General features: G+C 38.6%; 1 protein-coding gene across 6 annotated transcripts in view; it reads right to left on the bottom strand.

The window, feature by feature from the left end:
• Nucleotides 1-12,895, bottom strand: part of ATG7 (autophagy related 7) — a 131,442-nt gene that overhangs the window by 11,468 nt on the left and 107,079 nt on the right. For 3 of the 6 annotated variants that reach the window (XM_064518827.1, XM_064518829.1, XM_064518828.1), the window contains exon 19: nt 6,517-6,574. The exons of the other annotated variants lie outside the window; for them this stretch is intronic. In XM_064518827.1, coding sequence (XP_064374897.1) covers nt 6,527-6,574 — 48 coding nt within the window. In that variant the 3' untranslated portion in view covers nt 6,517-6,526. The remainder of the gene's footprint in view (nt 1-6,516; nt 6,575-12,895) is intronic. 6 annotated transcript variants of the gene reach the window in all.

The raw sequence follows: 12,895 nt of genomic DNA, 5'->3' as shown, positions 1-12,895 counted from the left end.
AATTCAGGCCATCTGTCCCCGAATGTACTTTGTGCGTTGGCAGAAAGTGGCTCACTAAGTTTTTCTCTCACTTCGCATGCTGACCACTAAGAAAGCATCTATCAGAAGACAGACAGACTGCCGGCCTATTTTTAGGCTGTAAGCTCTTCAGGGCACAAAGTGGCACTTCGCGTGTGTGCGGGGCCCAGTGCGATGGGGCAACGTTCCTGGTGGGTCTGCAAGCGCTACTGTGCGCCAACCAATAAACACAAACCACAACATTTCCATCCAGGCAACAACGAATATTTACCTATAACTTTAATAAATCTTATTATAACGAAGTTTGCATTTCTGCAATTTGGAAATGTTCTGAAAAAAGCACTTCATATCTGACTCCACAAAACTATTACTCACATTAAATCAAGTATTCTTCTGTGGTGCTACAAGCTACATAAAATGAAAACTCTGCACAGCAAGATTTTCTCAGTTCCTAGAAGCGTTGCAAAATGGTGGTGTACATCCTTATGGAAAATACTGAAGGAACAGCTTGTTTACAAAAGGAAAAAAGAGTTTTCATCCTGCCTAGATGAGCAGCTTGGAGCTTGCCAAGGCAAATAGAAATGTCCAGCTCACCAGTCAGGGTCAAGGATGTGGAAAATAAATACAAAAAACAAAACCTTTAAATAGAGTTTACGGTATGATTCAAACTGGCAAAAAGCAAGAAATCCAAAGTTCAGACTGATAGTTTGTCTTTGACTAGCCCACTCTAATATGTGGAAAAAAACAAAACCAAAACTAAAACAAATCAAAAAACCAAAAACCCCACAGATTTTTAACCATCACACATCCTCCTCTCTGACAGAGAAACACAATAAATACTTCTGAAGAGGCACCATGAAGGGATTCAAAGGGCAAAGGGAAAGAAGCCAGCCCGCAGTCCTAACAGGCGTCTCTCTCCCGAAGAGAGAAACCAGGAGCTTCGCCAGCGTTTCCCGGCTCCGGGCTTCCCCGTCTCAGGCCCGAGCTGCCACCGTGGGTGAGAAGGCGAGTGCACCCGCCGGGCTGGTGTGTGCGCTTGACAAAACGGCTGCTCAGGGTGCCAGTTACATTGGTAGTTTTGCGATATGAGAATGCTTCCACCCAGGAACTGCCTAGGAATTCCTTAATTTCTGTAAAGCAAACACACACATACACGCGTACATGTCTGCATTACTCTGCATCCCGCACGGTACGAAAAGCACCCTAACCACACCGTCATTTCTTTCTGTTGCAGCTGAAGGGAAGAATAAAGTTCTCCGTACTTTGTCTTAACAGTCAGGGACAGGCAGCCCATAGCCTTCAAGCTATTTGAGGCCCTCTCCATCCTACTACTAGTAAGAATTTTTTATATTGGCTTGAATTGTACCTAGCTTTACATAGCAATAATGTGAAGTGTGTGATAAATACTACTCCTTATTTGTGAAATGTATCTTGTTATCTGAGTAACCTCTGCCAATCGCAGAATCACAGAACGGTTGAGGTTGGCAGGGACCTCTGGACATCATCCAGTCCAGCCCCCCTGCTCCAGCAGGGTCACCTACAGCCGGCTGCCCAGGACCATAGCCAGTTGGGTTTTGAATATCTCCAAGGATGGAGACTTCACAACCTCTCTGGGCAACCTCCATGGAATTGAGACCCTAGATATACAGTATTGTTAACAATAGGATGAAAGTGGATGAAAGAATTATATTTAAATTAAATATTTTCCTATCTAAACTATGCCTCTTTTCTAGGAATCCTTTAAAAAAACATCTGCAAAAGGACTGAACTGGAGTTCACAGGTATTTAAACGCTATGCAAACATCCTGGATTGAGGATTTCTTTTCAATATTTGAAAATTACACTATCATCTTATTTCCAGAAGAACAGACTTTTCCCTACTGCAACGACAGAGCAACTAAGCAGGTAGTGTAAGGTGGTTTCATGTGCATAACTGCCCTTCGAACAGCATAAACAGTCTCAGAGACACGCTTCCCAAGCAGTCACAACCAAGGCTCTGAATGCTGAAGCTCACTGAGGGCTGCCTTGCTAAATGACACACTTGGAGGGGAGAGAAGAACATGAAACAGAAAGGGAAAATTTGATACCAAAGTTAACAACTGCACCTTAGCTTAAAGAAAACAAGCTACACATAGTGAGGATAAGAAGTTGTAATGTGTTAAATGCCAATGCCGATGACTAAATTATAATACATCCCAGGCAATAATAGCAATAAATCTTACCAGGAAAAGACATTTAAACTATATAGTCTATAACCATGCAAACTGTAGCTATTACTTAAAAGAGAGAAATTTTTAAGAGCAGAAATCATGAAATACAGAAAGCCCTAAAAGACAATGTCTAAAATGACTGCTTATTTTGCCAAGCATCTGATGGCCGACTCGAGCTGTGAATTCAGATTTTGTTTTCAGTTCTCTTCCGTCTTACAGCACACCTGGGTAAGTCAATCCACAAGCAGCTACAGCTAATGACAGGGGAGGTCATAAAATAGGAAGATAATAAACTAGCTGCCAAAACTAACAGAGCTTGTACAAATCTGGACAGACTACCTAAATGCACGTTTCTTCAAGTACCTCTTTTATAGTCAAACTTCTGTGTAGGAGTTCTTCAATTTCAGGTGCAAATTATGTCTATTCAGGATAACAGAAGAATTTTTGCACTTGTTTTCTTGAAATGACAAGTATTATTTTCTTACATAATAGGGAGGATGGGAAAAAAAAACCCTGTGTACTAAACTTAACCGGTCACAAGTTTCCAGTCACTGATTTTACACAGTTCCAGATTGCACGTTCAACAAAACCTACTGAATAGTGAGTTTTTCACTTCCTTCCTACAACAGTAATACCTGGCACCTGAAATTTAACTTCCATGACAATGCTTCCAAAATTAAGAGTTCACATACTGTAGTGGCTTTACATCTTAGGATTAACCTATGTAATTCAAATAGATAACTAATGTTTATCTTACAAATAAACTTGCAAGAACATAAATGTATCCTTAGAGGATTTCAGAAAGTTTCTTGCTGGCATGAATCTACCAGCAGTCACCACAAAACAGTTACCCCACTGGAAAGAAAGAAAAAAAAGAAAAAAAACCCAACCCTCACTATTTTCCACACATAACTGAGATAAATTTACATACACATGTAAATTTACACTCTCCTTAGACAAATAGCTCTATTATGCAAATCACAGTATTTCCTGTATTATAAATGCTCCAAATACAGTAAAGAGTAAAATTCTACAGGCAGAGGTAAGGCTGAAAATTAGACACTATGTATATGAAACAGCATATGGCTTCTAAAATCAATAAAGACTTAACATATCCTAGCCCTTGATTCAGAAATGTATCCTTAGTGAGGAAAGCAAACAAGGCAAGCAATCAAGCATATGTTTAAGGCAACTAAATTATTTTATAGCTATAAAACACAAGCTTTTGGATAGATACTGGGTTAAGCATTGTGCTTTTGTTCTATGCTCAACCAGAGAGAGAATACATCAGAGCTTCTGGCAGTCTGACTTGCTTTACAAAATACGTGTATCTGTGTATCTAAATATACTGTGCATTCTAATGAGCTAGACATAACAGGCTGTATTAACAGTCCTGCTGCGATTCCTTCAATATTCTTCCTGGTCCACTGACCATATCTTTCAGGAACAGCAACAGGAATGAAACTGCAATTTGGAATTCATTAAATGCATACAAGTTCTAACATGCAACTCCTAAAGTTCATGGTATGGACTGAGGGACAATAACTATAAAGTTCAGCACCCACCTTTCATTTTGGATACTTACTGTACAGTGAGCACTATGCTTTATCTTAATGAAGCTGAACATATCTCAAACATTTCACACATTTAGCAATTTCTTACCCTTCCCCCTTTCCCACAGGAAAAAGAGACATAAATGAACAAGCAACATGAACAGTATCCTACAATAATGGGAGCATTTATCTTTCTTCTGAATTTATACCTAGACACATGACAGAGCCTGCATAGCTCACGGTACAATAAAGTACCTTCTTTGCTCTCTAAGAAAGTAAGGTAACGCATCTAAATGAGTATTCACTCTTGCACCCAGTGGCAAGAGCTTATCCTACGGTGATGGTCATCCAGTCCACATGCCACTGTTCTTCTCCAACAGATTTCTATTTCTGGTGCAGGACACAGTTAAAGTTGCAGAAGTGGCTGCTTACTTGCTGTAATCAAATTATAGCCAAAACCACGTTTGTTTTACCTCACAGCATAAACTGTAGAGATTCAGTACCTTGTACTTCAGAAGGTGAGATGTCCCTGCAACAGGGACAGGGATCCCTAAAAGAAGGGATAGCTGGGTGTCAGGAATCATTACAGCCACCCCAAAGGAAACCGTTTCAAGTAGTGAATCAGGGATTTATGCGTGCTTCTGACGAAAACACACAGTTAAACTCTCTTATCTTGGAACTGCATGTTTATGTAAAAGATTAACTATGGACTATGCTACAAGACACTTCTCAGTCAAGTTGATACAAAAATTATATACTTACACACAAAAAAATCAGGGTTATATAGAAATTAACTTTAAAAAAATCAAAGAGTTTATTTAAATAGTATCTAGGGAAATAGTGGATATTTCTTCTAGAATCCTGTATATATCCTAGTTGTATCATGTTAGAGACCCAACTATTGCCTGCTAGCTCACATCGCATCCCTAATATCTAAACAAGTTCTTCTTTGCCATCTCTGCTGAAAACTTCAGAGCCTTTCCTCTCCTAATGGTTCACTACCTTGCAATCCAATCCAATCCCTTCAACTTTTTATTTTTCACAATGATGGTGTCGCCCACTGATGCTTGTTTTCCCTTTATCGCCTTTTGAAAATTCAGCCCATAACCATAGTAAAATCCAGGCTGAGGTCATGAGGTACTCTCATCTTGATCCCAACCAACAGCAACTATTATTCTTTGAGCTTCTCTTACACATGATACTCTTCAACATATCCATAATCCTGCTCATGTGAATGAGCCACCTCACCTTCCATTTGAACTGCAAAAAGTACCTCTCTCAGTCACTCCACTGATTTCCACCCTGCCTGCTGGGATATGTTTGAGAGTCTTGTCATGCCCTTTCAGGACATCTCTTCTTGTTCCTGTAACGCTCTCCCTTCTGTCAAAGCTACAGATGTCTAGTGTTATATTTTCTGTCCATGCCTTATCTACTTCTACCTGTAACCTTTTTATCCAGAGCCTAGGTTTCTGCAAGTCTGGGACCTTGAGACCCAGGGGTCACAAACTCTTTCGGGAAGCATCCTCTTCCAAGAGGGGCTTTCTGCTCTGCCTGGCCTACTTGCACTTGAGCTGTTAGCGCAGCAGTTGGTTAACACGCAGAGTCAGCAAGCTCCTTCGAACACAGCCTTAGTCAGCTCAGATGCTTGAAGCCAGGCATTTCCTAAATAACTCGCAGAGCTGCAGCCTGAAGGTTCTGAATACTTTGAAATATATATTTAAACACAAAAAGGGAGAAAGGCAAGTAAACAGTACAGAAAGATTTTTTCTGTTTACACTGTAAATTTTTAGACAGACAAACTCTATCTAACGATATGTTCCAGAGCTATACAAACAGTAGCACTCAACAGTAATTAGTCCTTTTTTGTTTTACAGTAGTTTTCTTAAGTGCTTCATCAGATTATTGTGTCAAAACAAACATTCATAGCAAGAATTTTTTTTTACGTCTCAAATATACTCTAACAATCCAATAAAAGAAAGGAAAAAAAAATGCATACTGGTTTTTCTGCTGTAAAAATGCCACAGACACTTTTCCTTCTATTGTTTCTTGTTGTACCAGGAAAACATTACAGACAGAAGCAAGCAAATACAAAACCAATTTCTCACCCCCTTCACAGTAAGTATCCTTTAAAAGTACCTTAAGGCTGAAAAGGCCATTTCTGGGAGCACAGTACCTCAGTTGTTGGAATGAGGTTTCTCTAACAGCAGAGTATCTACTCTGAAAGTCTTTTCTTCAGGCTTTTAAAAACTGAAAACAAACTGTAAAAAAACCAAACCACCTCCCCACACCAAGTAGATTTGATGATCGCTAATTTTCCTATTTTGTGCAAGACTTTATACTTCGTTTTACTATCACCAAGAGCCAACTATCTAATCAGAACATGTTTGAACTAAGTCAAATTAATGTAAATATTGTCAGAGTAATAATTACCTCTGATACAAACCCTTTGAATTTATTAGCAGAAACTATAGTGGATCCATTTAGTAAAACAAAAAGGAAGAGAAAACAGAAACAGAGTAAGGGAATGACTCCCTGGTAATCAAATCCAGTTTCTGTACTCCCAGGATCATACCTCACAGGATTGTATTTCACTTCATATAATCTTTTTCAGAAATGTAAATGTTAAAATAGTCAAAGGTTATGCACTTCTGCCACCAACTCTTAGCCCTGGAAAAAAACCTGAAAGTCTATTTCTAGCACAGATGACAAATGACACTTTATACGAGAAGCATTACCTTTACAGAGTCAATGAGAACTTCTGTCCAAATTCAAATCCTCATGAGATCTGAACAACTACAAAATGAATGTATTAAGAAAAACACAGACAAATAGAATGGAAAGATCTTATAACTCACTGAAAATACTGTAGGATATGACAGCAAATATTCAGATTTTTCAGTCATCTTCCTTCTTTGATGCACCCAGAATTTACATTAAAAATAAAAAAATATAGGTCTATATTCATTATATTTCTAAATCATGGAAAAAAATTCACAATGTAGATGTAAACATACACTTGCTTTCAAGGGTGCCACAAACTTATACAGGATATCTAGATCACATGCATAAATTGATCTCTCAGAATAATTATCACCATCTATACATCTGAGGCTCTGCCATTCCAACTACACAGACATTATTTGTTCTGCCATAAATCAACAGCTTGCCTTGTTCCACTACATCTTTTTAATTCATGGAAATGCATAATTCTTGTCTAAACCTCGTAAACTAGCTTTCAAGTCATACAGAACCATACTTTGACAGTTAATGATTAAAAAAGAGCAGAAGGTTAACTACACAACCTATTCAATCGAGTTTCAGAAATAAGCAATTCAGACAAACAATAAAGGGAGTATAAAACACAGGCACAGTTAAGGTACACTCAGTGTGCTAATATGGGATCACAGAAGCGCGGGCTGAGCTAGGCTGGAGGGCAGCCACCTCTGGAGGCCACTTAGTCCAGCCCTCCACTCAAAGCAGGGGAAGCCAGATCAGGGGCATCTGTGAGATTTCACGAGCTCTCTGGGCAACTTGTTCCAGTGCTGACCACACTCATGCCGGAAATTTTTTCCCTTCTATCTAACTGGAATTTTCCATGTTGCAGCTTTGGGTTGTTACCTCTCATGCTTTCATCGTGCACCTCTGAGAACTAGCTCCATTTTCTCTGTACGGTCCCACTAAGTAGTTCAGGAACACAGTTATATATTCTCCTCTTAGCCTGCTCTTCTTGAGACTGAACAAATTCAGTTCTCTCAGCCTCTTCTTGTACGTCATACAGTCTAGGCCCCTAATCATCCTGGGGGCTCTACACTGGACTCATTGCAGTACGTCAAGTCTATTCACTTACCTGACATCTGGAAGACTCAAAAACATTTAGTAAAGTTCATAACTCAACCAATTGTAAACAGACATTCTTCCTAAAAATAGGGAAATGTGAAATGATATATCCATGTATAACAATTTCTTATTTGAAAGATCCTAAATTTGAGAAGAAAATGTAAATCTTATCTTAAAAAACAAGACTTACAGATCACATGAGAAAATACACAGAAACAAATACCGATGCAATTTTGGCTAGCATGTAATCCCACCATATGTCTGGCTAGACTATATGGAAATTTTAGAGTTTGTAAAGGGTTTTTTTGGTGTGCTTCTGTTTGGATACACAAAGAAACTTCAGATAATGTAGACTGACAGGTAACTAACAAAAAACACCCCTACAATTGTATACATTTCCATTAGTTTGGTGTGAATGCAGTTACACAACTCAGCTGGAATTAAGGTGATGCAGAGTGAGGAAAATTTAACATTTTGAATGAGGAGGTGGGGTGAGGTATGGGGAGAGAAAGGATAGGTTCTGTAAAGCATTACTTGGCATACGTCCTGGTTAGTAGAGGAAAAAACAGAAAGCAGCAGCAAAAGGCTTTGAACTTTCAGGTTCATGTAAAAAAAGGACAACGTATAAATAGAACCACCAACTCAATCCCTAACTAACTGAAGATGGACAGACCATCCAAGCAGGGGATCCATGGTCAAAGAGGGTAATAGCCATTTAATACTTACAGCACTCACCCAGCTCTAATCTTTCTGCCTGTAAATGGACTGGCTGACATCTAGACTCGAATTGGTCCAGAAAACTCACGATATTAATTCCAAGTCAGGTACATACATACAAACTAGTAATAAGTGACTGAAATGGATGCCTTTTTTGATCCAGAAAGATGTTTGTAACCCTCTTCTTCCATCCTCTTTTTCAACTTCCTTTCTCCTCCATTCTGTTTATCAGTATCTCCCACCTAGTTTACTTGTTAGCAGTTTTCCCACAGCTACTTAGCGATCTCTTTCAAAAGTCTTCACACGATGCAACTGTCTCCGTAGCTTATGCCCATACACAGTAACTTGCCTGTCTTTAAGCCCTCTTTTACATGACACAGTGAAAGGCAAATCCTCAAGAATTGTCTACTGCTGGTAGCTCTCCTTTACTTCCCGAGCATGAGATGAATCATCTCTTTAAACAAGGACCACCTTTGTCAAATTAAGCCACACCCACCACATATTTTTGGCTGTGCCCTCTATCTTTGTCATCACTGCTTTTTTATAGCACTGGCATAGCTGACCAGGCAACATCTGCCTCCAATCTTGTAAGCAGCTTAAGAAGTCTAAGTTATTATAAAGGTACAGCTCTATTCACCCAATAAACCAGACAGCCCTTATATTCAAAACATGTTCTAGTTCTCATGACTGATTAAAAAGTGCATATGCCATTTTCAGACAAGACAGGGAATCCTGTAATAATAAAAAGCATTACTGGAAGATCACTTAACTCACCTCTGGACCACGTCTCAATCCTATGCCTAAGGCAGCTTCTTATTTGACCAATTGTGTTCTATCTTTTGAAAGTGAAGCACGGAAACAAGCAAAATGCATTACTCTAAGTATTTCTGAATTCAGTAATATGGATCCATTTCAGCTCAAATCCCATTACCAGAAAATAATATTTAGCAGAAAAACTGATGCAGATTTCCCACCTTTTGTTATATCACCTTATCTGGGCTTTTTGCATGTATCTTTAGTGTAAACGTATTTCCTCTAGTGCAGTGTATATAACACATAACAAATAGAAAACTTGAAAAAGTATCAAAATGTTCTTTTAATAAAATTTGAGTTATGCAGTGACCTCACTGACCTCATCATTGCTTCTGAGGAGATCCATGCGCTGTATACACAACACCGCTACCTGGAGAAGGAAGCCTCAAGAAGCTATTGAAAACTTTTCCTGTCTTTCCCTTATGGAGAGAGGAGGTTCGTCATATAGCTACAAACTAAAATGATTTCTGAAGACACCAGTTGAAACTGAGTGATTAAAGGAAGAAGGTTTGCAGTCTTAGAACACATAAATAATACTGTAATAACCAGATTTTTATTTCATTTAATGCAGTCCAAAACCTTAGAGAAGATAAATGCATAGGTATTAAAATCTTGTATGTCAGTTTTCCTCCAAATTTATTTTTTTCCATTTGTCAAATAGGATAAAAATAAATATTACACAGAAAATTGCAAAAATCAGTAAAAGAGCACAACTAGTAAAATGATTAGCTATTAAAGCGAGAGATGTTCTAGATACAACAGGCAGCTGAGACCTACTAAAATCCTACTGTTTCAAATGGATAGAAAATTAACATGAGAAAACACTAGGTGTACCAGCAAACACAGACTTCGCCAAGCACATCACCTCACTCAAAGAATTTCCTATGCCCATGCATTGCACAATTTTCTACATAATATAGGTAGCCTCAAGTTTACTTAAAAAACCCTTTAGTGACTCAGGTAACAGCTCTGAAGCCACAAGTCTAGCCCAGATTCAACTGAAAGTTTGTGCAACTGTCAGACTTATTTTTATGCTAACCACTGCCATTAATACGGAAACAACTGAACAAACGAACTTTGAGAATACTGTGTGCAGGTTTTGTGCTGGGAGGGTCTTACGTGACCCTTAGGATTCTCTCATCCTTTTCAGAACTGCTTTTGACTTTCTGACCAGTTAATTTCAACATCTGTTGGGCTAACAAATCTTCTGCAAATACTTCTATGCAACTTAGCTAGCAAATCTCCATATTTAATATCCCCCCCTTCTTTTTTTGTGTCTTGCTAGGCCTATTTTAAGAAAGCGGAAACCCACTCGCTCTCCTATTGTTCTTTTTCATTCCCAGAGTGCAGTAAGAAAACAATATTCTAATTAGCTGTCGACTCTGTAGGTGAACTTTATTTAAACCGGATGGCACAAAAGTTTCAAAGATGGCACAAGGATGTCAGGTGATTTGTTTCTCTGAGTACAGCAATTTGTTCACCCATTCAAAATCAAATCCATTCTGTTGTACTTCATTATTTGGCACCCAATGGGAGGCCTTCTCCGAAAAAAAGGGAAATAAGCTCAGCCCCTCCAGTGTAATCTATCTGGCACAAAACAATCTTTTTATTAAAAGTCTATTTAGTCTAGACAAGCTTAGAAAAGCACTGTTACTTACAACATTTCTACAGTATCATAGTAACATGAACTATGCAACATGCCACACTCTGCAATGCGCAGTACATAGCAGATGTGCTGTAGCAAAGGCTTCCAATCGCTTACAAGCCAGACAGCTCGTTTTGGCTCCGAATGCTCTTTCCCCCCCATATGGGACTGCTTTGATCTTTCTGCATATTATATGAATGCAATTATATTCAGTTATAGGATCAACAGGGACTGCAGAAAGAACACGTTAATCCCACTGTGAGCGACAGTGTGAGAAGCTACTTTTGAAAGTTTGATTGCTGGGCTGTGAATATAGTTCGGATGTTTTTGAAATGGGAATATAGACTAAGGCTGTTAAATGAATTTTCCATAAATTCATCTTAAAACAGGCAACAGATCTTCTGCACTATTAACACATGCTTTTCTTCTTTGTTGTACTACATTTACATTATCTTAAATATCAGTTTTTTCACTTCACCACCACCTCCTCCTCCAAAGAACGAACAAAAATATACATACAAAATTACTTTGCCTCACTTTGAATAATAAAGTGTTTTAGTTCAAACATAAAAGTGTAAAATACGGCAGGGCCCTCAGGCATATCTTCTCATGCTGTGATACCCAGCAGGTTGCATGAGCCAAGAGATGTCAGGTTACAACAGCATTCAGCTGAGAAAAATCCCCAGGAAACAAACTGCAGTAGAAAGCAGTGCTGGCATTTCACCAGGCTGCACTTTTCCTGATGTGCCAAGAGGGACAGGCTCAAGCAGCAATTTGATGATATGCTGTGAGTGATGCTTCCTTTTCAGGCAATATTCAAAACTTATGCTCATTTATAAATACTTAAGATCATCCCGTACTTTAAAAACAGTTTGCTTTTCAGTAGCGAATAAGCTGATTCTCTTATTCTACTCAGTTCATAAAGCTCTTCAGTTCCTTACAGAGCTTATAACAAACAGAAATCGTAAGGATCAGGTGAGTCCATCTATTACACAGAGGAAAACTGAAGACTTGATATAAACCAAAACACAAAAGCTACTCTGTAAATAATTGAAACTTCAAGCTATTGTTTGCAACTCCTCCTTTTAAAATGATGAAGTTTCTGACGAGCACTCTCCAAATGTTAATTTAAATGTTTGGGTTTAAATTCGAGAAACAGAAGATTGTCTTGAATAACTACGATGTTGGCTTCAGGCAGGCAAATGACACTATCCAAAATAAACGTCTTACAAGAACTACTCTGATCAACCATGTCTTTACTTTGGCAATATATGACCCACCTCCTGGATCTTGTTTTGTGTAAATGTGTGTACTCTTGCTGCACTGTGCCCATTAAAAAGCTGTATTCTGGCCTGCAACTCCATATACCTTCACCTCATTCTTTACCCCTCTGACTTGCACCAAAGTTTTATAACATATTCTGGCTCTAACGAATATCCTCACAGAAAGTCTGTGCTATGTTCATTTACTGCATAAAGGAGAAGGTCTATAAAGCAAAACAAAACAAGAAAACTAGCACATTGTAGATTTTTCCCCAGACGATTATTTTTCCAAAACATCCTCAGTGGGAGCTCAGAAAAGTGATATAATTTTCTATGTTCTATAGAGCAGAGCACACCTCTTAGATTAGCCTTTCAAATCTCTGCTACTTTATCATAAAACTTATTCTGAAAGCTCTTCTGCAATTCCGGTATTTCTCCTCTAGCATGATAAACGAACGAGTTACAGCTCTGTTGAAACACTTCTCTCTCTCCACAATGAAATAGCAAAAATCTGTTGTAACTCGAAACTGAGCTTTTGATTTCCTCAGAATCAGAGATAATGTTCTTCCCCACTTTCTATTACTGGTAATAGGTGAGATTTTCTAAAAAGCTATATGGGAATTACACTCATATCATGCCAAGGTTGTGGGTCTCAGACACTATGAAAATAGCACAGAGGAAAAGGGCTTTCAAGAGACAAAAATGCAGTTTGGTGTCTCCGCTCTGCAGCTGGGAGCGGGAAAGTATTAGTTAAGCACCAAGCAGTCATTTCTCCCTTTGAAATCACCTCCCTTTTTCTCCATCCTGGTAATTTAAACCATCCTGGATATCGGATTAGAT

Source organism: Dromaius novaehollandiae, chromosome 12 (assembly GCF_036370855.1).
Source record: "Dromaius novaehollandiae isolate bDroNov1 chromosome 12, bDroNov1.hap1, whole genome shotgun sequence".
NCBI lineage: Eukaryota > Metazoa > Chordata > Aves > Casuariiformes > Dromaiidae > Dromaius > Dromaius novaehollandiae.
The sequence above is the reverse complement of the archived record's forward strand: the minus strand, read 5'-3'. Positions and strand labels throughout refer to the sequence as shown.